The sequence below is a fragment of the Lutjanus erythropterus genome, chromosome 14 (genome assembly GCF_056507025.1).
Source record: "Lutjanus erythropterus isolate fLutEry1 chromosome 14, fLutEry1.hap2, whole genome shotgun sequence".
Classification (NCBI taxonomy): Eukaryota; Metazoa; Chordata; class Actinopteri; order Lutjaniformes; family Lutjanidae; genus Lutjanus; species Lutjanus erythropterus.
In genome coordinates, this window is record NC_139330.1 from 27,144,453 (window position 1) to 27,168,923 (window position 24,471).

The following is a 24,471-nucleotide window of genomic DNA, read 5'->3' on the forward strand; positions in this document are numbered from 1 at the left end:
ATTTTCTCAGATGGTTAATGGTGTAAAATTCTAAAAATTCATGATTGGCTAAGTGCACAATAATAAATATGACGGTGTGTAAAACACAATCAGATGTGTGTTGGTGCTGGAATAATGGCATTGCAGGGACAAAAGATTAAGACGAACCAAAACAACAATGAATGTAAGAGGCATCCTGAAACAGTTTCAGTTGTTTTATTTTCAACTGTTTTTTGCACAGTTTCACATCTGCTAAGTGAAATGACTCTACACAGGCTGTGAAAAAATACTGTTTGTTGTGGGGGGAAGCAGGTTAAAACGGGAATCAAAAGCCAAATAATCAGCTTTACTGACTGACAGTCTACAACCATAAAATAAAAAGAGAAGAAATTTCAACTTTTAACATCAGAAAGAAAAATATTCTTTCATATATCACACATCTTCATGAAGGCAACTTTTGTTTTACTCAGGCCTTGTGAGACCATCCATCTCTCACATCACTTATGTATATGATAACATTTGAAAATTTACATTAAAATAAGCTTATGTGTTTTGTAATTAAAAAAAAAACACATAATACAGCATAATTCATGCTAATGAGTATCTATAGTGAATAAATATGTTTATGGGTAAGTTTAAACTAAAATAAACCACCAGCACTTTAAGAAGAGTAATACTTCATGTAAAACAAACAAGACTAACACCACAGACCTGCTTTTTTCAGATTATTATACATTGAAATCAATACTTGAGTTGATACATATGAGACTATTCTGCCTCTGTACTGACAGTGGGCTCAATGTTTTAGGCCGAAGACTAAAAATAACCAGCAGGTGGAGTATTTTGACTTAGGCAGAAGATCAACTCATTATTATAGAGTCCACAAGTCTCTTGTTTTCTTATGGCCCCGCATACCAATGCAGTATTTAAATCCCGTGTTATAGATGATAGGTTAACCATTTAGTGTAAATGTGTGCAGAAATCACAGATCACTGTGATTCTGGGGAAGAGCATTCTTTGGGTACGAGGATGCTTTTGAACATGAGGACCTTGGCATGCATGAAAGATAGGGTGGGCAGTCCAGATATCACCCTGACAGCCTCCGCGCTCAGCTCTTCATCCTGCTGAGATTTCCTGATGAAAAACACATACATGCAGAGTGACGTTTTTAAAAAGCAGGATGCATAGAGAAGACAAGCACATTCATTTAATTAATACCGTAAAAGAAGCTTGTATGTGATTTTCATTATTATTTCACTGTATGACTGTTTTAAAAATGATAGGTAGCACTGTATTGGAAAGGGTATGCATAAAAAGTGCATTATTACCATGTCATGACACCTGACATGAACATGAAGGAGTCCTTATGAATGTTTATGACTTGTGCAATTTACTGTCACTCGGTCAAGTATGTCATTTTTAATGCAAGGTTGATATTGTTTGAGATGTCTTTGTTATGACAACTTGACATTGTTAAACTCAGAGACGGATGATGGCCAGTTTGACAACAGGGAATACAGTACCAAGGTGGTTTTCTTACTGGGTTTGGCTCCTGGCATCCTGGGGCTGAGTCAGCTAATTAGGCACCTAGCTCCACAGCTAATCAATTTAACTAGCTAACATCAGCTACAGATAACAGCAGACAGTGGTTAGTCCACTATAACACCAAGTAAACTAGCTAACTGCTATCTGTCTGTCAGCTAACGCTATAAGCTAAATCACCTTGGTACTGTACCCTGTCATCAAACTGGCCTTATAACATTCAATGATACCTTTATGAAAAGTCCAAATGGTACTGCTTTGCTTCAAGTCCAGGAAATTTATTCATGACACAAAAGTATTTGACAGTGAAATAAAACTTAATGACATCTTTATGACAAATCCAAAATGTACCTTTTTACTTGAAGTCAAGGAAAATATTCATGACACTCTTACGTGGTAAAGAGTTTCCTTAAGACTGATAATGACAAGTCACATTGTCGTAAGAGACATCTCAAATTATGTCAACCTTGCATTAAAGATTATGCAATTGACCAAATACCACTTACAACAGTCAAAACATTCAAAAAGAAAGACTCCTTCTTGGTCCTGCTCAGGTGTTATTAAACGGTTATGTCAGTGTAATGACAGTCTTATGCACACCCCAAATGGTAATAAAATAAACATAAAAGGTACATGGATGTATCGACTGAGCTGACCTGGCTGAAGAGATGGTTTTGTCTGCAGTGGACATCAGGCGATTCAAGGTGTCCTCCATGTGGCTACTGTTGACACTGGTTTCCACTTTGCTGATGGTCAACTCATACAGCTCACGATCAACTCCTTTACATGTGAGTGTGTGTAACAAACACACATCAAACATTTTTAACAAAAAGGATGAAGCACTAATCGGTTGTCAAGAGAACTTACTACATTTTTCAACAGTGTACTGATTTGCTCGATGTTGCTCTAGTAGTGGTATTATGTTTGAGCAGTGGCTGTTTCAGATAACAGAAACCTCATGAATGACAATAAAATTGTACAGTTTCACATGCTGACCTGGAGGAGGACTGTTGCTACGGCTGCTGCTGCTGTTGCTGCTGTAGGATCTGCTCTCCTCCTCATGACCAAAATAATCCAAGTTGAGAGCAGAGCAGCCTGTGCTAACAAGGGGAGACAGCGGCTGAGGATTGTTGTCGGGCGGGAAGCGGCAGGGGAGCTTGATTTCTAATTCATAAAAGGAGAATGAGCATCTGCTTCTGACTGATGTTTTCTCCTTTTACTGAGGCAGAGGGAAGACTGAGAGAGTGACAGATACAGCAAACAAAGCTCAGCAAGGCAATGCAAAGCTGCTGTTTTCCCAGCAAGAGGTCACTGAAACAACCTTCACAGGGAAATAACATGACTCAGGTCTCACATGGTCCAAATAGCCTCAGTATGTTTTGGTTTGTTAGCTGAAGTAACATGTTATAATCAGATTTCATTTTTATATTTGCTTATATAACACTTGAGTTTGATTTTGTTGTGAAAGTCAAATAAGAAGTCTGGTATTGTAACAGAACAGTTGAAACTGGAAAACATTTAAACCTTTTAAGATGTTACAATATTGGGTCTGCATAAGACTGTAATTACACTGTCATAACCATGTCATGACGCCTCTCGTGAACAGAAAGAAGTCTTTATGAATGCTTATGACTCTTGTCAAGAATCATTCAATCAATTATGTCACTTGTTAAAACATAAAGCTAATCGGTCTCTTAAAGATTGATAATGTCAAATCATCATGACAAAGACAGTGACAGGTTATTCCATCTTGATTAATGTCAGGTTGTTATGACAGAGACATCTCAAACAATCTCAACTTTGCATTAAAAGTGACATAATTGACCTACTGACACTTGTGTGAATGACAACAGTCATGAAGACGCCATGCTCATTACAGGGGTTATTAAATTGTGATGACAGTGTAATGACAGTCTTATGCACGCCCCTCTAAATTAAAGGTTATGAAATATTTAATTTTACTTTATTATTAATACTTTCAATTATCTTGTGTCATAACAAATGTTTGCTGTCCCAAGCTAGACTCTGCTGAAAATTACAACTTTAAAGGGTGGACGTAGCGGTTTTATATTTTATATGTGAGAAAAACAAATCCAACCAAGCTGTGCAGTTGTTTGAATACTCCCAACTTTGCATTCAACCACAGAGAAGAGTGATACAGCTTCCAACGAGAGAGGGAAGCTGAGGGAAGAGAAGCAAAACCGAGCAGAAAGGATCAACTGATTTATTTCAGTATTTACAAGGATTTCCTACAAGTCCTTATTGCAGTGCATTATATCTGGATTTGAGCAGTAAACCTGAAGAAAAAAAAAAGATTTCTGTCAACAAACTATAGGTCCAGAGAGAATTTCACCATTTGAAAAAAAGTACTTTTTGTTTTAGAAAAGAATTGCTGGCATAAAGGCACAACTCATTATGAAATACTGTAACTGCAGTTACAGAAAAGTTGTTGTACAAACACTTTTGATTGGTAATGAAATATTGACAAGTGGATTTCAGGTATGATTTTGAAGTGCTTTGGAAATAAACACTCCTCTACCCTATTCAGCATGCTCATACAGTATATGCATCAGTCAGTGCACAGGGAGTATAAACAAGACAAACAATGAAAGCAGCATAAAGTGACAGCAGTAATCATGACTGCAGTCTTACGTTCAGCTCTGTCACCATTGTTCTCCTGTTTTAAATGTGAAATCATGTCTAACATTCATAAATTCTTTCTATTATGAAAACAATCCTCTAAACATGTTACCATCATCGCAGAATAAATCAAAAACCTTAAGACAGATTTCATATAACCAACAACATGAAAAATAAACGACAGTATTTTACATGAAGTGCATATTATTTAGTGTTAATGGCTGATTGCAGGGGTTGTTCCTACAGTAAGTGTGTTTTGACCCTTTTGGTGCACCTTCTACAGCGTATACACTGCCCTCTGCTGTGCATACTTTACTACTACAATACTGCTCTGTTAACTGATGTCATCTAAATACTGAACATTTGCCTTGTTTGGGTTGTTGTGTATGGATAGATGAAAAAGTCCAAACTGAAACCGAACTGAAAATAAACAAACTTGTAAAACACGGAAACAGAAAACAAAACATTTTTAAGCCAGGGTTTTACTGTTGAATTTAAATGTTAATGTTGTCTTTATCAGTTATTTCTAGAAGACACTGAGATGATTTGAGCCCACAAGTGTAGTTTCCATTTGACAACAGACTATGTGTTATCTTGCATGCTAAGAAACCAGAGCTAAAAATCAAACCTGGCAGCATGCTCACAAATCTACAGTGCAGCGCCAAATATGGAACTGACAGTACACACAGCTTGTAATACAAAAGCGACTTTTACCAATTACTTTTTTTCTTTTTAAATGAACAAGTTGTCCTTGTGAGCAGTACTTATACTACAAAGCTTCTTTCATTAAAGAAATTCTTTTTGTGTGTTACTGCAGAAAAGAAATTGTCATGCTGTTAAGATTGTTGTCTAATGCAATGTCAGATCATGGCAAATTTATATTGGATTCAACTTTTTTTTTTTTACCAGCAGTATCTTATCTTCAACAACAAAATAGTTTTAAAAGATTTTTAAAGAAAAATCTGTGAGGAAAACAAATAAACATTAATTTGTGGGATTTGCAGTTGATGTCTTTTTTTCTGGTCTTTTTTTTTTTGTTGACTGTCTGTCATTAATTGACAAATCCATGCACGAAGCTTTATCACCTCCATGAATTATATATAACACCTTCTATTTACAGTAATTTCACGCATGATTTTAACAATCATTTTTGGAATTTAAGTTTCACAATGATTCCAAAACAAATCCTTTCTGTGCAAACACTGATCTAAACACTACTGAACTGTGCCTGATTCTTCTTAAATATTTTTTTTTTTCCTGAGCAATAATAATTCTGATTGTTTTTGTTTATCAAAACTAACATAACTGAGGGCGGCATAAAATCCTTTGCAAACAAATATGAACAAATACATACTTTCCATCACTTTAGAGTCAAATAAAGCCAGAAATTGGATGACGCTGTCAAATTTATAGGCTTAATTTAAGAAGTGTAATATAGTCATGCACAGGGCAAAAAGTATACTAGATTTTTAACACTGGACGAGTTAGAAGTTCAAACTCCACAGTGGCCACAAATAAATAAAACTAAAAAATGTTCTTTGGATAAAAACATCCATTAAATCAACATGGCACATATTATGATCTTGCTCTCCAAGTTCACAGATATTCAGTTCAGTGTTTAGTGTTTTGCAAATATAACATTATTTCAGCAATAAACTTAATTTTTTTTATGTTGTAGTTTGAAAAACAACTTCAGAATCATCATGTAGCACAATAACAGTATGCACACTTTTCAATCAGACATTTTCAGAAGCTTTCACAATAGTTTTCAGCAACTTTTACGCACATCAGGTGTTACCACTTCAAAATGGACACCGCAATGTTCCCCCATGACAACTGGGACTGATAAATACTGAGATAAATTCTTTGTAAAAGGTGGCAGCAGGTAAAGGTGAGACACCAGAATAGCTGAAGGAGGGAGAAACGGGAAGCCAGTACAGTGTTTCCCCTTTTGTTGTTCTGGAACAATTGTGACTAGCAAGTATTTTTTCTGTTTGTTTGCACATCTGGCTGACTTTGAGTCCCAGTTTTGGGTCTGTTGGATCTCAGATCTCTAAAAGTTTTCTTGTTTGGACAAAGCATAATAAGAACAACATGATTTCTGAACACTGGGTCTATTCTGTGACATTTATGGGAGGAAATTCATTTAAATCACGAAATACTGCTGAATGAATAGAGAGGAAACACAGCGTAAAATAAAGGAAGCAGAACATGCCCTGGAGGAAGTGAGGAGGAGTCCAGAGTAAACTCTCAAAAGGTTTTGGCTCATTAAAGGAAGCCAGGTAGGGGATGGCTGATACTGGGGTCTACTTGCGACCCCAGAAGTGAGGGGCTCGGCGAGGGGACATACCGTCCTGAGAGCTGCTAAGGCCACGGCTGCTCCAGTCCAGCTGGCTATGGGGGAGCACCTCCTACACAGAATCATAATACAAACATATCTTTAGTAATATCCAGTAATGGCTGTTCCCCACACAGTAACTCTGGTCTCTTGTTCTTCTATTACAGATGTTATAAGTCAAATCAAATTAAAAGTACTAACTTGCCTGCATTGAATGTGTTGAGGGGTTCGGTGTGTCCCGGGGCCCTGGAGGTGCCTGTGCTGTGACCGCTGTGTGTCCTGGAGAAGAGACAGCTGGCACAGAGTCTTTGGTGGGCTCTAGCATTCCCTGGTGAGTCAGTAAAAATGTCATAGAAATTCAAAAATTAACATTTGAAGCATGATCTGTTTTAGTTGTTTTTCAGTTGTTATTAATAGAAACAGTCTCAAAATGACCACAAACACAAAACTAACTGATGGAAGGGGAGGCGGTGATAGAAAATGAGTGCAGTGCACCTATGTGAAGCAGTGCAAAATACATGGCATACCTGGTATTTAAAGCCATGGTGCACAGAAAGATGCTTCAGCATATTGCTGCTGTTCCCACTCTTACTGGACATGATCATTTACAGACACTAGAACTGTCACTGTTTCATCTTTCTTTGTGAAATGTAGCCACATTTTTTCCTCTCCATCATTCTTTGCACAAGTTTCCAGCAGCGTAGATGCTTTAATTTGATGTCATTATTTTGCAGTGCACAAACGCCAGAAAAACATTCCCGGCAACTAGAACCAGTTCTCAATTCCCATCCCTACTATGGACTGTCGAGACTGAGTTCACTCACCAGGCTGGATGCAAAAGCAGGTACAGCCACTGGCTGCTTCTTCATGCCAATGAACACCTTTCAAAAGAAAAAGACAGAGCTAAAAAAAAGCCTTAAAGTAAAACTGACTTTAACCTAAAGCAGCTAATCGTTTCTCCTATTTTAATTCAGAAAATACAAATCAAGCACAGTGATCTGCCCTTCAACTCACTTTGAGGGATGTTGCCCTTTAAGACATAATGATGCAGTATTAAATTAATTAATCAGTTACTGGTGAAGATGTTGTTTTTGGTCAAACTCACAATGTTCTTTGTGTCCACACCAAGGCACCTGAGCAGAGTCCTGTTTGTGTGGGAACCTCCCCACTGAAACTGGAGGCCAACTGCACTGTGGAGGTCCTGATGTGGCCCCCACATCCCCAGCTGAATCCTAATAAAATGATCAGAAAATGACAAAGCGACATTTAGGGAGGGAGGGAAACACTGCTTGTGGTAGGCAGAACTGCTAGTTTGGAAACAGCAAAGCTCTTATGTGAATCTAGATCTCTCCTGGCTTTTAAAGAAGAGTGTCACTACTGAGAACAGTGATACTGAGCAGCCCATGTTCAGAACTAAGCTGAATGAGAACCAACCAAAAACATGCAAAACCTTTTTAGCCAAAATGTGTCATTTATTGATTTAATTTTCAATCCAGACTTGTGTTTGCTGAGCTGAAAAAAAATGAATAAAGACTATTCCGTACCAATGTGCTGGTTCACATCAATATGTTGTTCAATTTGTTTTTCGTTTGTAACGCTGGAGGCAAATGAAACTGTTTGTGGCTCAGATGTTGCTGTGCTGTTTTTGCACAACATTCACAGTCATTGTCGGTGCTGTAATACGTTTTTCTTTGGATTTTCTGTTGCTAAATTTTAAAACCAATGGAAACCCAAATCCACAGTAGCCTTCTAACTGTGTAATTTATGCTCTGACATACATATTACTTAATCATCCAACAAGTACAGAATTAGAACATACATTATCATGTATGTTCTTGTACAATTTTCTGATACTGGGTTTGAATTTGGCAGGCTTACACTCAGGCATTTATCTAAATTACTCAATTAATTCTGTGCACCTATCAAGAAAGATCTCTGATGTCAGTTGTCCAAACAGAACCTGAATCTGCTCCCACTACATCAATCTACACCAACTCAACGGTGAACTACAGCTGTTATATCACTCCAGACTCAACTCACAAAAACAGTAATGTTACCTCGCAGAACATGGCGTTGCTGGTCTACTGCAGTGAGTAACATTAGTCTGGATTTGAACTTAAGTGTTAAAACACCAAAGACGCCCAAGAACACAAACAAACTAACCAATAGAGACAGCAGCTGACCAGCAACTCCATGTGCTAGTAGGTAAAATGAAATAAAATTTTCATAGGGTCACTTGTCATACTGCCTACCCAGTTCTCTTTCTATTAATTCAAATTCTACTTGTGTTCCTTCCTCACAGAAACGCATCACTTCTGTATTGTGCTGGTAATGTTGTCCTCACCACTGAGATTTAGGACAGAGTTCTGGTATGTCATCCTCCTCACGCTCTGGGAGGCGTCGGCCGTGGAGCAGAGCACCGAGGCTGAGCACCTCCTCCTCCTCACCCTCCACAGGTGGGACCTCTACCTCAGGAAAGCTGGTCAGGAGAAGCTGCTGGACACGGCAGGAAAGTGATGCCTAGACAAAAGGAGAAAGAAAATGGTTCATTTAAATTTAAATAATTTAAATCAAATCAAAAACTATTTTAAATCAAATATTCAAAAGAGAACTTCTGATCAACTTCAGGCTTCTGCGGTTGTCATGTTATGGCCAGTGAAGTACTTTAAATATTTAGCAGACATGTATGGATCCACTTTTTTTTGGTTCCATACTGATTCTATATCTGAATTTGGATATCTGCCAATTCCAAATATAGAATACCAGTGCACTTTTTTCTTCATTTTCTTTTAATCATTATTATCATTACTATTATGCTTATTAATAACAGCCGTAGTAGTAGTAGTACAGCTGAAAATGAACTTCAGTCTGGAAAGCTTGTTTTGTTTGTTTAATGGTGTCCTTCAGTCCTGACAGGCTGCACAAAAAAGGAATATATAAAGGGTAAGCCATGATAAGACACAAAATTATTTGACTATTTCTGGAAACAATTGACAAAGTATTCTCTGTGGCCACTAGTGAAATGTCTCCCACCTGAGAGCTGTTCCTCCTGGAACCCCCAAATTGCCCTGCCCTGTCCTGCACTTCCTCAGCACTCCCGTCAGTCTGCAGGCTGCTGACTTGCCCTCTAATCTGTGTCCAAATTCTTCCCACCTCCTGATCCCTCTGGTCCTTGAACTCCGCCCACGCCCCCTCGCCATCCTCATGCGTGGGTGCCGAGCAGAAATCTGCAAAGCTGTCGCTGGGTGGGAGGTTTCCCAGAATCTGCACCCCTGCATCAGCTGTTTGGTCCCTGTGATGCTCAAAACTACAGTCTTTGAAGTCTGCAAAATTTCCAGATTGTGAGGGGTTGGAGGTAGCCGAAGTTTCCTGAGTCGCAGATTGGTCGCAATAATGAAAATCTTTCTCTGCATTGCTGCTGTTGACAAAAGCGTCAGATTTGCTGTACCCTCCCAGTTCTTCTTCCTCGTCATCAGTCTGGTCCCAGTCTGTCTGATCCCCTGATGCAAGTGATGAGACATTTGGTTCCAAATCCGCAGATGGGCCCTCAAACGATAAATCATCACAGAAGGATGCCATGTCTTCTGAAGCAGACTCATATGCACTGAACATTTGGGGGATGGTAGAAATTCTCTTTTCTTGGTCTTCTCTGTCTTCTTCTGACTCTCCGTCCTCCTGCACCTCTGTGGTTTGTAAAGAATTATAACTCCTGCACCTCTGACTGTCCCCAGACTCCCCCTCCTGCCTAGAATGAAGCTCTTCAGACGGAAAATCCAAAGCTGCTGCAGCTTCCTGAGGCTGATGGTGGTCCTGAGATGGTAGCACAGGGGCTTCATCTCTTTTCTCACAGTGCTTGACCTTAGTGCAAACTTTGTCTTTCACCTTATGAGGTTTTGGCTCTGAGTCCATAACAACCTCATGTCCTTGTTCACCCAATCTGTTGGAAGCGTTTGTCCCTGCCGCTCTGCCATCCCATTGCTCTGTGTTGCTCATGGGAGTGAAGCCACAGCACCAGGGATGTGCTGTCTGCTCTGTAAACACAGTGAAATCAGCAAACCCCATTTCTTCCCTCGGGGAGCATACACCCACTGCAGAGGCTGCTTGGGTCCCAGAGTTGTGGTCAGAGTAGCCGTTTGTGAGGTGCACATGTGAATCAGCATTATAATCCTGTCCTTCCCTGCTGGACCCCGAGTTCACAGCAGACGTGGGTTGGGATTGTTTGACTGGGTGATTAAAGCTGCCATTGGGTTGATGGGTGGCTGGCTTTAAGGTGGGAGAAGGTTGTCTGAGGCTGGGTGGTGAATTAGTGGAAACAGCAGAGCCAAGAGAGAATCCAAACTCGTCCTCTTCTGATCCCGCCTCCCCGTCACTGTCATCATCCAGTGGAGGGGGGGAGGAGGAGTGCAAGGGCATGATGTCTGGTTCCATGGGTTCTCCTAGCAGGACCTGAAGGCCTCATGCACCTGAGAGAGGAAAGTGACATGAACAGGAAAAAGAGCATTACAAACAACAGCTTTTTGGGAATCAGAGAAAATGTTTCAATGTTATGTTGATGTCTTCTCTTGGAAGAGAACTCTAGGACTTTAATTTTATCTACAGCCCTTTTGAGACATACTTGTGATATCAGGCTAAAATAAACTTCAACTTGACTTGACTTGGAGTGTGTAAAGAGAGACAGATTATGAGACAATGGATCCCAGGGCACAGACCAGCCACATTATCTCTTCTACATAGTAGTGAGACGGACAGACACTCTGGTTATTTTGAATATTTCTGTAGCTGTTTGACATCTCTTTGTAGTCATTTTGCACCTTTTTGTGGTAATTTAATGTCTCTTTATAGTTGTTTTGCATCTTCCTGTAGTTTGGTGTCTCCTTATGGTAATCTTGTGTCTCTCTGAAGTTGTTTTCTGCTTTTCTTTATGTCTTTGTTTCTTTCTGTAGCTTATTTTGTGCTTATTTTACTTCTTTTTGTAGTTATTTTGTTTCTCTTTCTGGTCATTTTGGGTCTTTCATGGTTAGTTTGTGTCTCTTTGTGATTATTTTGTGTATTTTATGGTTGTTTTGAGTGTCTTTGTGGTGTCTCTTTGAATAACATTTTGCAGGTGAAGCCCAGGAGCCCCTTGATCCCCCCAGGGCCTGTACCCAGTAGGCATCCATGGATACCACTGTTAGAATGAATTTTGCTTTTGTCTCAAATTTTAGGAGAACATACAAAGAGAATGATAAAGGAAGTCTTTGTAATATTATTTATTTGGGTTTGCTTATTTTTCAGGTATTTAATGTACTGGTAGATTGCATTTCAGATTTATTCTGCCCCAACAACAAACTTGCAAGCTGAGGTCCTCAAACATTAACCATCTGGCTTTTCCCATAACTAGATTATAGACTCACGGCCAAAAAAGCTTAAACTGGAGAGCACTACACTGAAGAGAAAGTACTTGCATGCCAAAGTACTATTATTTTTAACCTTCTTTCTTTATTGTTTTACATCAACAAGCCATTCATCTCACTGCATCCATCTGGAGATAGATACAGAATAGATCCCTGGCCTGGAAACAGGCCATCTGTGGCAGGAGTTTCATCCCCTTGTCATAGCCTCTCTTAACAAAACAAACAGGTAACTGTCGTGTGTAGGAGCTTAATGTGTAGCTATGTGTTTAGAAATGTGAATGTATGTATTTCATATTGTTCAACTGTAGTGTATAATATATTTACATACCTGTGTATTTATTTTAGAGCTGTTCTATACAGACTGTGGCAACACATTTCCTTGGAAAATGACAATAAAGAATCCATTTATTTATCTATCTATTAGTGTAGAAGTACTTGAGATCAGTCTTCATCTCAAGACCCTTTTAAAAGGGTCTCCAAAGTGACTGCATTTTTACTTTTACTTTTTTAACTTAAATATTATTTCTTGTTTGGTTTCAAGGAGGACTCAGAATTTTATTTCAAGACCAAAACTGCAGAAGTATCACTAACTTGCCTGTGTACCTTTTTTGTCTTCTTTGTTGTTGTTTCTCACACTTGCTTTGGCAATGTAAACATTTGCTTCCCATGCCAATAAAGCTCACTTGGATTGAACTGAATTGATCTGAACTGAGATGTGACAGCACTTGGTCTTGTCTTGGTCTCAATACAGTCTAGTCAGTCCATCTTTCGAGTTATCACATTATAGAGTTTATGATTTCATTTAATTATATTGTTTTATTCTCTTTATTTATGTATTTTTCATGAGAAGCACTTTGTAATGTTGTCTTTGATGGATTCTACGCAAACTTGATTATTATCATATTTCAAGTACCAGTGCATCTGACAAAGTTTGAACTTCTCCTAAAAGCAAACATACAAGTATAAGTTGGTTATAAACTGATATTCCTCCAGGGAAAAGGCGAGGCCCTGCTGTTATGGTTCAGTTGAAACAGACAGCTGAGTGTGTTAAAATAGAGGAACCTGCATACATGATTGTTCTGCACATTAGGATCTTTTGAAAAAAAAATCTGAACTTCTGAAATTTATTGCACAATTGCATTCTTCCCCCTTTCTGTGCCTTTTAAAAAATAGTTGTCAAACGATAACATCTAATTAAGATATCACCAGTTCTGTAACTATCCTGGTCCTGATCCTGTCGTGGAAAAAGTGTCCCGTACTGTCTGCAGTCAGTCACCTGATACAGGAAACATTATCCGCAGCTTTGTGCTACTTTAGATGAACAGTTCAAACCAAGTCCAAAGCCTGCAGCAGCCACTTCAGGATCGTGGATTAGTGCCTGACTGTATTAAACCTCCAACATAAACACACAACAACTGCTCCCTGACTGAAATCAACATCCCTTCTAATTATTTTTACATAATAAAGCAGTATGATTATTTGGCTTTGTGGTCGGTACAGCTAAAACAAGCACCAATGTCCTGCCATTTTCTCTTATTCCTGGACAGACAGGTGTAATGCCATGACACGGACATTTAAATGTGAACCAATGCAAACATAAGCGATTAATAAAGTGAAAACACTCGCAAAAGAGGCTATCTGTTTATTCATAATTAACTGTACGTTAGGTTTAAAATACAGTGCAAAAACCTACATCCCAAATCTCATTCGGCTATCTTGTTACAACACAGAAACTGATTAGCTTACCTTCCCACCAGCTAGCTAGTGCAGCCACTACTTAGCTTAACGTTAGCTATCAGTCAAAAGCAGCCAAGCGTTGACATGCTATATAACTGGGGCTAGCAGCTAGCTAGAAACACAAAGTGACAGTTTTTCTATTTACCAACACCCGTTCACGTTGTCTTCTCGTCACTTCTTGTCTATCAATGCCGCAGCCGTGCTCTCCATCCTCTATCATCACCATTCTCCCTCTGTATTGAAATGGGACGTCTGAAAAAAAAGAGAAGAGATCTCACTATGTCCCGTTTCTAGGTACTGTAAAACCCTGAAGGGGACTAGCAGTTGGAAAGATCATCCGAATCTGTTTTGCTGACTGGAAAGTGACTCCTCTTTCAAATAGACGATCTTTGATGTTCAAAGTGCGGTCAAAGGAACCATATGGTTCCTCCTACTGGACAGACTTGATCCTACACCTCTCTTTTTCTGAGCTTAAAACCCTTTATTTTGCGTCTTTATTGTTATGATTCAAATTTTTCATAGCTGTCAGTAATATTAGTATAGTAGCGAGATATTATAGCATTGTTGTCTGTTTAATTTTAATTTTATTTTTTGTTTTAAATTTTAATTGGTTAGTTTTCTTTTTTTCTTAAGTCTACTTTCCATTTTTATTTCTGTTTACTAGAATGTTTTCACACCTAGTTCTGTTTTAGTTAGCCAGAATAACCTTGTATAGTAATAGTAATGGTATATTCCATTTTGTCACACAGGAACATTTAATGCACTATTTAGTAATCTGCATGTGCATGTTACAGTATCTGTGCTGCTACAACCCTGTAGTTTATTTTAGGCTGACATACAGTAAATAAGTAATTAATATGGCTGCCTGTGACTATGGTAGTAGAATGTTCCTCCCCAAACTTATATGTATCCTGCTTGGGATGCAGAGAAAAAAACATTCAGATGATTAGTTGGTGTAGTTGATATTTAACAAGCACGTAAGAGGGTTACAAAATTAATTTACAAGAATAAATGAGTTTGTGTGAGATGGTTGTACCATAATAACACAAGTGAATTTTTTCACTGGATTGTTGCATATTTACTACTTAAAGGTGTGTAAGAATTACAGGGATTTATTTGCAGATTCTGGCAGAAACTGAATGTAACACTCATTAGTATGTTTTCATTAGTGTATAATCACTCGGAAATAAGAAGATGTGTTTTTGTTACCTTAAAATTAGCCGTTTATATCTAGAGGGTGTGGCTCCTCTTCCATGGAGGCCACCACGTTGAACTGCCAGATTCTACAGAAGCCCAAAGCAGACAAACTAAACACCAGCTCTAGATATGAGCTTTTGGCAAGTTTTGCAGCCACTGTAGGTTCTCCTACACACTAGGAAGGGGAGGGAGAGGCAATATATTTGCATCTACAAGCTCACTGCTAGATGCCACTAAATCCTACACACTGGTCCTTTAAAGTCTAAAAGTGTCACAAAAAGCTATATATCATTACAAAACTGAAAATTTTATTCAACAAAGAAGTGCACGGTCACAGTCACAGAAATTTAACAGGTACATACTCACTTTAAAACATTCTAAAAACATTTGCTGCATCTCAGGTTCTGATCATTCAACACAGAACAGAAAACATTTTCAGCTGTAATAATTTTTCTTCTTCCTCTTCATTCTGTTTTTGGGACAGTGTGGGCAAACCTGATCTGTCCAGCCCTCTGAATCTCCAACTACATTTCTAATAAATAATAAATGACTAAAGTTAAAAAAAAAAATGTCAGTTCAGTCTGATGATCAAGCAAAAGGCTACTCAAAAGCATGGGGTTTCATGGCTTTATGGATCTTCATATGGAGTTTAAGAGTAGAAGCTAAGTGAAAATTTTTACCACAAACAAAGCACTCAATTGACTTCTTCCCTTTGATCACCATCTTACCACAGGTTTTGAGATGATAGCTGTGGGCAACCATTTTACCACATGATTTGCAAAAATAGGGTTTCTCTCCTGTGTGCTTCCTCAAGTGAACATTGAGATTTGAACTTTGAGCAAATGATTTCCTACAGTAACAACACCTGTGTGGCTTTTCACCTGTGTGAATTCTTAAATGCACGACCAGACTGCCCCTGCGAGCAAACTCCTTGTGACATTCAGAGCATTTAAAGGGCTTCACTCCCATGTGAATCTCATCCATGTGCCTGAGCAGATCAATGTCCTTTTTAAACTGCTGACCACAGACTCGACAGTCTTTACTACTCTTTTGGGCTGGTTCCTGCTCCATAAAAGCAGCAGCTTCACTGTGACTGGGACCGCAAGAGGATGAGCCGTCGATCCCATTGCATTTATCATCATTCGGTGTCACTGGTTTGGTGCTGACAGTCTGGAACAGCTGGCAGTCTGTCCGAGTGGTTACGTCTGATTCAGCAATTCTGACGTCTACATCCGCAGAAGGCTCATCCTTCAGGTGTGGGATAACACACAGATCCATTTGCTCCTCTTTGACCCACTGAGAGTCATGTGTCTCATTTGTCCTCACAGTGGGTAGCTGGTCTGGCTGCTTGGGAAGCAAAATTTCTTCAGAGACTGACCGGATGTCTAAAAGACAGAGAAGGCATGTGCTAGATAACCCGATAAATAACCCAGCAATAACACAAATACACTGGTACCACCCTTATGAATCATAAATAATTACAAACACATTTTTCAGATATCACTGTGGGCTCACAATTCAGCAGTTAGTGCTTACTACTAATTAATCTTCTTACTAACATGTATAACTGGAAAACGGGAGCTTTATTGTTGTTTATTGTCTTTATTATTTTGTTTTGGCCATAAGTGTTGAAATCCAGCAAGCCTTGTGTTAAGACTGTAATATCTGTGAGCTAGACAATGTGACTTCTGTCACCAGCTTTTAATGATTTGGGGGTTTTTTTCACACAAATACCATCATACACCATATACCCTGGTGAAATGTCAAGAGAGTATGAATGTATGAAAAAAACAAGCCTAACACCTAATGATAGACCCTTTCTCACAATGATATTAATTAAAGTCTTGTTCCAGTAAAGTCTTTCCAGTGAGCCAACATCATGTCTGACCTGAATGAAACAAACCTTAATTGGTGTCATTAGTAACACCTGTGATAAAGGTCTGTTCTGGCTCCTGCGTTTATCAGACTAAAGTTAGACAAACCTGCTCTCCATAGTGAGACTTGAGGTTTTAAAAGTGTTAGCTGCTCCAGCTGTTTTTTCAGCTGGATGACTTCTCTCTTGCAGCGGACAGCTTCATCATGATACTCTAATATCGTCTTTTCAACAAGTCCAAAGATTTCCTCAGCAGCCGCGGCCAGTCGCTCGCTGACCAGCAGTCTGAGCGTCTGCGTGTCCGCCATGATGAAGCAGCGGGTTTATCGATAAATGTGGAAAGGTGGATGATGGACTCTGAACTGAAGACTTAAATTAACCGGGAACTGAAAGCAACACTGTTTATAAGCATGAATTGCAGAAGAAGGGACGAGAACGTGGGTTCTTCGTCTTGTTGTTTCACGACGGTTGTTTGAGCAGTTTAATGGTGCATTACTGCCACCTTCAGCTCCGGAGTGTGGACCAGACAGTTTACCATCTAAATCCATTCACAATAATAAAATACCTAACATTCATCTTATATGCATCATATCCAGTGGTGGACAAAGTACTCAACCCCAGTACTTGAGTCAAAGTATAGATACTCCTGGTCAAATGTTACTCAACTACAAGTGAAAGTTGCTCAGTCAAAATTTTACTTGAGTTAATGTACTAGAGTTCTTGCTTTTAAAAATACTTAAGTATTCAAAAGTACATGTTTTTAAAAATACTTAAGTATTCAAAGGTACAACTTACAAAAGTAATTTTCCAATACATGTTGTATTGTTTTCATGATGCATTTACAGAACCTTGTAACTCTCTGAAACCATCTAATGACGCACTGATGCTTGTAGAATCACTCTGCTACACAAAACCTATAGAAACACTTATAAAAACTTCAGTATAGAAATACAATCAAAAACAAAAAGGACAGCTATTGTCATTTTCTGATGTAACTGTATTAAAATCATCACATAAAAGCAGACTGAAGTTAACTCTAAGGAGTTCTCCAAGTCCAGGTTAAATAACTGAGATTTCTTTCTGTCTTCAGAGGCAGTATATATACATGAATTATGTGGTATTTTTCATCCCGACAAAAAGAATCCAACTTTAAAAGCTACCTGGAATAATGAATAATTATAATAACATCTTGAGATTTAATTTAGTCTTTCTCCTGCCATCACCATTACCACTTTTTGTTTGAATGACAGAGGGAGAGCTCGCTTGTTCTTGTTACAGAGAGCGCCTGGATGACGTTTTTCCACTTTTACATCAGTCCCATTTGAGAGGAGCTACTGTGATTGGTTTCTTTCTGTGATGAACACAGCATGTGACCAACTGCATTTTAGAAAAGAAAAAACAGCAACAGCTGACTTCAAAGCTCAGTCAAAAAGTAACAACAACCCTCCTAGAAATGTAGTGGAGTCAAAAGTACAATGTTTGTCTTTGAAATGTAGCGGAGTGAAAGTAATAAGTTTCCAAAAAAACAAATACTCAAGTAAAGTACAGATACTCAAAAAATGTACTTAAGTACAGTACTCAAGTAAATGCACTTCACTACTGTCCACCACTGATCATATCCTAAGAAAATACCTTATATCCCTTCAGGAGAACGTGGGTTCATGCCAGTGGCGTAACGAGTCAGCACCAGGCCCTGATGCAAGATAATCAAACCCTACCAATCACAATCAAACATTAAAAATATGTAGTTTACCAAATTTATAGATATTTTTATGATCTTTTGGACATATATTATTACAGATTGTAATCATTTGTAAATATCTGATGCTGGGATTATGACAGATTTTCAAATATTAGTTCCATTTTGTATTAGAGAAGCAACTAACTAACTTTAGGAATTAACACTACGATTGCCTTCTCTTTGGGAACATTATCGTTAACTACTGTTAGCTAATACTCCTATTAGCTAGTTAGTAAGTTAGCTAATACTAATAACAATAATCTATAATTACCAGCTTCTCATGGGTGATACCATTACAAAACATATCAGTAGTGAAATAAGCAGTAAACACCATGTCTGAACATTTCTTGCTTCGAAAGTGCAGTGAGCAAGGGCAGTCTAAAAAAATGGATTCAGTAAGGCTGAGTATGTGCTGTCATAAACCTAAAGAACCAATCACATTAATCAAGGAGGTAGCGCTAATACATATCATTAGCAGCAATGCCCAGCCCACAGGAGAAGCAGGCCAGCTAGGCTCCTTGCCACTATGGAAACAGGCGTGGATTTGACTTGGAAATAACTGGGGGTAATGGGTCAGTTGTGGATCTCAGTTTTGCAGGCGAGGGTTTGTAAAACTGGACCAGTTTAAGACTCAGACTGAGGGAACTAGATAACCGCAGCTACAGCACAGTTAGCCGGAGAGCACTGGTAACTTAAGTGAGAGAAAAGGTTCATGTCGCAACAACGAGATTTTGGGCTGTTTATCTGTGACTCATGAAATTGTGGTTGACTAAGATGTTTCTCACTGACTAACAGTTTAGTCGACTACAGTAGCCTCAGTTCCTGATCAGCTGTCTGTTGTACCTTTGGTGAAGTTCTTGTGTCTTAGTTCCAAAGCTTGAATGGCTCCAATGGACCAGTTTCAACATCATCTCTGCACGCCATCTTCGTACTGCCTGCACCACCTGACTGCTGCCATGGCATGGACGAGAACAACAAGCTGCAAAGTGAATCTTGGTGAGATTTTCTGGACATGTTTGTCATCAGACAGAGGCGAGACAGAGAAATTAGGTCACTGTTAGAGCAGATTAGGCAGTGTGTGTCCATCATCACACAACAGGAATTATATATTGCCTATGTGTCTGTGTTTGTGTGTGTTTTTAGCACAACGAATAAGCTGGGGGAACTATAAATTCAAATCAACTTATTAGCAACACCTGACTTTCAGTCACTGACTTTCTCATATACAATGCAGCACAAATGAGATTTCCTTCAGCAACACTAAAAAAGAAAGCTGATAAAAGTCAATCCAAATCATCAAAGTCAAGACCAAAATTGATCGTATGTCTATTTTATAAATGAGGCCTAAATGTAACTTTAAACAGACATGTTCATATTTGACATGTATCAAACAAGCCAATCTCATTGTATCACAGTCACAAAGCTCACTGAAGCATGCACTGCTACGCCCTGCAAAACCACACCCATCCGGGTGAAACACCCTTGTGGAAATGTTCACAGTTGTTGTGGGCAGCATGGTGGCTCAGTGGTTAACATTGTGGCCTCACAGGAAACTCCTGGCTTTGACTTGAAGCTCTGTTTCTTTCTGTGAGGACTTGCTCTGGAGCAGGTGCTCTGGTTTCCTCCCATGTTCCCAAACCATGCAGTTTAGGTTGACTGAAAATAATTACCTTTCTTGTCAGTCTTGTACTTCAGCAGTTGTACAACAAGGCAAGGCAACTTTATTTATATAACACCATTCAGACACGAAGCAATTCAAGGTGTACAAACTGCAACTGTCTGGACTTTTAAATTCACTAAATCTTATAAACTGACAGGAATGTGATTCATAGCAAAATTCAAAAATAAATAAAAATGGATTTAAAAAATGTCTCCCACCATAGAGTAAGGTTCATATTTTTTCCAAAGTTGTGTCTCATGGTGCTGCCCTCCACATACAAATGCTGTGTAGAGGGCAGTCACAATCAATCAGTCAGACATCAATAATAAATAAATCAAACTGTCAATAAACGCTAAACAAACAAAATCACTGTCTGTCTGTGTCATGATTTCTATATAAGAAAGAGCAACCACTAATATGTTTTTCTTCATATCTGTCTTTTAATGCTAGGAATTATCATCATGTATATAATACAAAATGCAGAATTGGTTGATAATCTCCAAACTGCCAAACTGATGGATCAGCTGCAAAAATTAAAAAGAAAAGAAATATAATTTATAATATATAATATAATATAATTTCCAGACCAAATAAAATATTGTCAACAGTACAGAAAAATGAAATCTGTAAAAAAATAAATAAATAGTGCTGGAACATAAAGGTAAACACAATTTTAAAAAAAAACAAAAAAACAAGAATGAGCACCAATACGAAAAAAAAGCCCAATTGTAAAGGCTTTGAATTTTCATTACATTAGAACTGGATAAATAACTGGAATATTTGCATTTCCTGAAGAAAATGCATGTGATCGCTGCATCTGCTGCTCCACTTAACCACTGAGATATTTATCCAACCACTACACTGATAACTGGCGGTGTTATTCTGCAAACTTGAACCACTTTAAATTTACATCAACGAGTTAACAAATAGACCATCTCTAAATTATAACATTTGAAAACATATTTGATGTCACATGCACATATTTTCTCTCATAAAGTGTTAATTTTTTTTTTTCTTTCAACTACTGTCCTTGTAGTTTCTCACTGATGTGTCTTTTCCATGACTCATGAACCTCCTCGGCCACAGGTTGTACAGCGAAAAGATTTGTTTGTGCCTCGTGTCCCTGTGCACAATTTAAGATGATGGCTGCTGGCAAACCTCTTGCCACATTTTGTACAAAAATACGTTTTCTCTCCACTATGCTGTCTCATGTAAACTATACAATTAAGAGTTCTGGGAAAATGTTTTGTCACAGAAAGCACAACTGAAGGGTCTTTCACCCGTGTGAACTCTTGCGTGCAGAAAGAGCTGGTGTTTTTGATTAAACTCCTTGTTGCATTCAAAGCATTTAAAGGCCTTCTCCTCGTGGTGATTCTCATCTACATTACCCTTTTCTGGTTTGATTTTGCTCTCATTCTGCATTTTACAGAATTTGAAATGATTGCTTATGGAAAAACCTTTCCTACATCTAGCACAAAAGTATGGTTTTTCTCCAGTATGCAACCGCATGTAAGCAACACGACTAGAGTTTTGAGAGAATGTTTTACCACAGAATCACAACTGAAGGGCTTTTCACCTGTGTGAATTCTTACATGCAGAATTAGCTGGTATCTCTGTTCAAACTCCTTGTTACACTCCAGACATTTGAAGGCTTTCTGTCCTTTGTGACTCTTGTATACATGCCATATGAGAAAAGAGTCTTTCTTGAAACTTTTACCACAAAAACGGCAAGACTTTTCTTCCCTTGGAGGCTGTTCCAGCTCCACAACGACTTCAATGCTATAACTCTGACGAGGCGACGATGAACCATCACCTTCAATGGTTACATTACATTCTTCATCTATGCTTTCATTTACACTCACTGCTCTAGCAGTGGAAGATGGGAGCAGCTCACAGTTTGTGGTTGGTTCTGATTTGGGAAATTTGACTTCAGCATTGTTGGAAACATCAGCCTCCATGTCTGGACTGATAGACTGATCCACTGGCTCCTCTTTGACCTGTGGCTGCTGTTGGATCTGCGTTTCCTCCAGAACAGGACTCTGCTCCACCTTAATGTCACACTGCTGCAATGAAGGGATCAGCTGCACAGGGACCGGCTGGGTGTCTGAAAGACAGAGACGACATCTGCTGTCAACTTTCACACATGTGGAAGCTTGAACCTCCAGCACACACTCACAGAAAATTGACTTTTTAACCAAGTAGGAGACATATTGATTCCAGCAGTTAAAACTTTTGAGACTAAAGATTATAACCTGACCAATACAGGATTTCTGAGGCCAATACGGATATTTATATTAGACCATTCAAGAAGTCCTGATGCATTTAGGGCTGCAAGTTATTTTCATAGTTGATTAATCTGTTGATTTTTTTTTTTTTTATTAATTGAGTTGTTTGGTCTATAAAATGTCAAAAATTGTGAAAAATGTAATTTTAGTGTTTCTACAATTCAAGGTAACGTCCTCAAATGTCTCCTTTTTGTCTGAATTTTAATTTTTTCTTCTGCAATTACGATATCATTTTGAGTAACTGTGCAGTCCTAGTTAAGATGCAGACTATACAACTGCAACTCCCCGCCTCTCCATCCATATTTACTGTCTGTCTCGATACTTTCAACTGTCCAATAAAACAAAACTATCAACAACTATCCTTAAAAAAATCTCAGTGTGTTTGTAGTGAAAAAAGCAGCCAGTGCTTCTCAGGTCTTACTTTCAGAGGAGTGAGAATCCAGTTGTACATACTTGATCCTGCCACTTTCTGAATCCTGCAAGACAGAACAGACACATCATGATAATGAGGTTTCAACTGTGATTTAACCAAATCACTATTAGAAACAGCGGTATGAAATTGGACCAAATAGGCCTAGTTTAGGGTTTAACTAACAGATATTTTCACAGTTGACTAATCTACAGATAATTTTCTTGATTCACAGTTTAATTGTTTGGTCCCTAAAATGTCAGAAAATAGTGGGAAAAAAATGCTTTTTAGATTAAGCCTAAAGAAAGAAGGAAATATTCACAATGCAAAGGTTTGGTATTATTCAGTATTCTTGCAAAATAACAATAATGAAAAATAATTAATCATTCATCAAAAAGCTACAGATAAATGTTGATTAATATAATTAAAATGGCAATTAAAATAGCTTACATAAAGCAACATACCTACAGTGTACTGTGTTACTCTGACATAGTCTTGACCTCTTCTCTCGACTTCAGAGCTGCAATGATTAATCTGAATCAATTTTAAATTGATTGTTAAATTAATCTGTGACTATTTTGATAATTAATGAATTTGTTTGAGTAATTTTCTTAAGTTCTGGGAAACACTTATCAACATTTTCACCATTTTCTGACATTTTAAAAACTAGCAATTATGAATCAATTAATTGAAAAACAATCAATAGATTAATCAACTGTTAAAATAATAGTTGCAACCCTGCTTGACTTATTAAATAATTTTGATGCTCCTGAAATTTGGTTGATCTGTCACCTGTTTCAGGATGTTAAGAAAATAATTTAGGCCTATGTCTGACTATGGAATGGCATGTGATGAAAAACTAAAGATTCTGCAAGTCACTATAATGAGACACTTTATCAGAATAATGATTCAGTACCTCGGGGTAAATAAAGACCCCATATCTTCAAGTAAGGACTTAATATCTCAAAATAACGATTTAGTGTGCCAAATTAATGACTTTCCCACTGTCATTATTTTGAGAATGTTTCATTAATTTTGACATACTCGTTATTTTGAGAAACATTTCAATATAATCTTTTTTCCCCATCACATTGACGGAAATTGGCTGACACAACATAGCTGTCAATATTTTATCATTTTGTCACTATCATGAACGCTTTTTCCGAAAATAATCTGTCTTTGCACCCGTGTTAGTCATTCCCGTTTATTTTGTTTTGTACATAATATAGTCTATAGAGTAAATATGCTCTTTTGGACAAATATGATGAGTAGCGACACTCACCTGCGTTACATTTGCTTGTAACGTACACGGGGACATGCGAACGGACGGGACAGCTGTCGGCTTCAGACAGCGGCGTATCGTCTCGGTCCTCAGATGCCCGTTAACTCTGTAGTCCTCGGGAACAAAATGCTCCGAGCAAACATTACATCTCATCAGCTCGTCCGCCAGGCTTCGCTTTATTCCTGCATGTCTTCACGGCGCAGGGTTGAAGCATAGTGTCACAAACTGTCTCATCTTAAAACTGTCTGCAAACGTCAGGCCTCCAGCTCACTGCTCACACTACTGTCCTCCACGTGCTTCAAGTTTGTCAAAACAATCACTGCCCACGAACCCTACTTCCGTGTAACGTAAACTGCGTCAGCGTCTACATGCGCCCACAGAAAAAGTAGTCCCAA

The 24,471-nt window shown here is 38.4% G+C and overlaps 3 protein-coding genes across 4 annotated transcripts; all 3 read right to left on the reverse strand.

Moving 5' to 3' along the window:
- Positions 1–947: 947 nt before the first annotated feature.
- aftphb (aftiphilin b) lies at positions 948–14,106 on the reverse strand. Of its 2 annotated transcripts, XM_084736503.1 has the most exons (10): positions 13,775–14,106; positions 9,533–10,962; positions 8,844–9,019; positions 7,605–7,731; positions 7,324–7,380; positions 6,705–6,827; positions 6,512–6,572; positions 2,518–2,616; positions 2,178–2,301; positions 948–1,113 (listed from the first exon to the last, which is right to left on the reverse strand). In XM_084736503.1, exons 2-10 carry the CDS (start codon positions 10,925–10,927, stop codon positions 969–971), a joined length of 2,307 nt encoding a protein of 768 aa, XP_084592629.1. In that variant the 5' UTR covers positions 10,928–10,962; positions 13,775–14,106; the 3' UTR covers positions 948–968. The 2 variants fall into 2 exon arrangements, with proteins under 2 accessions (XP_084592629.1, XP_084592628.1); XM_084736502.1 differs by lacking the exons at positions 948–1,113; positions 2,178–2,301; positions 2,518–2,616 and having other exon boundaries at positions 5,529–6,572; positions 6,701–6,827; positions 13,775–14,102.
- Positions 14,107–15,366: 1,260 nt separating this feature from the next.
- Positions 15,367–17,167, reverse strand: LOC146315673 (uncharacterized). Its single transcript, XM_084736117.1, has 2 exons — positions 16,809–17,167; positions 15,367–16,211 (listed from the first exon to the last, which is right to left on the reverse strand). Exons 1-2 carry the CDS (start codon positions 17,005–17,007, stop codon positions 15,427–15,429), a joined length of 984 nt encoding a protein of 327 aa, XP_084592243.1. The 5' UTR covers positions 17,008–17,167; the 3' UTR covers positions 15,367–15,426.
- A 4,014-nt stretch (positions 17,168–21,181) lies between these two features.
- On the reverse strand, positions 21,182–24,233 carry LOC146315674 (uncharacterized). Its single transcript, XM_084736116.1, has 3 exons — positions 24,077–24,233; positions 22,807–22,861; positions 21,182–22,204 (listed from the first exon to the last, which is right to left on the reverse strand). The coding sequence occupies exons 1-3, from the start codon at positions 24,227–24,229 to the stop codon at positions 21,546–21,548; spliced, it is 867 nt and encodes a 288-aa protein (XP_084592242.1). The 5' UTR covers positions 24,230–24,233; the 3' UTR covers positions 21,182–21,545.
- Between the last annotated feature and the right edge of the window lie 238 nt (positions 24,234–24,471).

What these genes read in the sequence shown, in the direction of transcription:
- aftphb (XM_084736503.1), bottom strand. Translation starts at nt 10,927, where the DNA reads ATGGAACCAGACATCATGCCCTTGCACTCCTCCTCCCCCCCTCCACTG. An exon ending in GTGTGGACACAAAGAACATT is followed by an intron (nt 7,381 to 7,604) that starts GTGAGTTTGACC and finishes TTCTTTTGAAAG; the next exon opens with GTGTTCATTGGCATGAAGAA. An exon ending in CTGCTTTTGCATCCAGCCTG is followed by an intron (nt 6,828 to 7,323) that starts GTGAGTGAACTC and finishes CTGACTCACCAG; the next exon opens with GGAATGCTAGAGCCCACCAA.
- LOC146315674 (XM_084736116.1), bottom strand. Translation starts at nt 24,229, where the DNA reads ATGAGATGTAATGTTTGCTCGGAGCATTTTGTTCCCGAGGACTACAGA. An exon ending in TACAAGCAAATGTAACGCAG is followed by an intron (nt 22,862 to 24,076) that starts GTGAGTGTCGCT and finishes TCTGTCTTGCAG; the next exon opens with GATTCAGAAAGTGGCAGGAT. An exon ending in GGATTCTCACTCCTCTGAAA is followed by an intron (nt 22,205 to 22,806) that starts GTAAGACCTGAG and finishes TCTGTCTTTCAG; the next exon opens with ACACCCAGCCGGTCCCTGTG.
- LOC146315673 (XM_084736117.1), bottom strand. Translation starts at nt 17,007, where the DNA reads ATGGCGGACACGCAGACGCTCAGACTGCTGGTCAGCGAGCGACTGGCC. An exon ending in AGTCTCACTATGGAGAGCAG is followed by an intron (nt 16,212 to 16,808) that starts GTTTGTCTAACT and finishes TCTGTCTTTTAG; the next exon opens with ACATCCGGTCAGTCTCTGAA.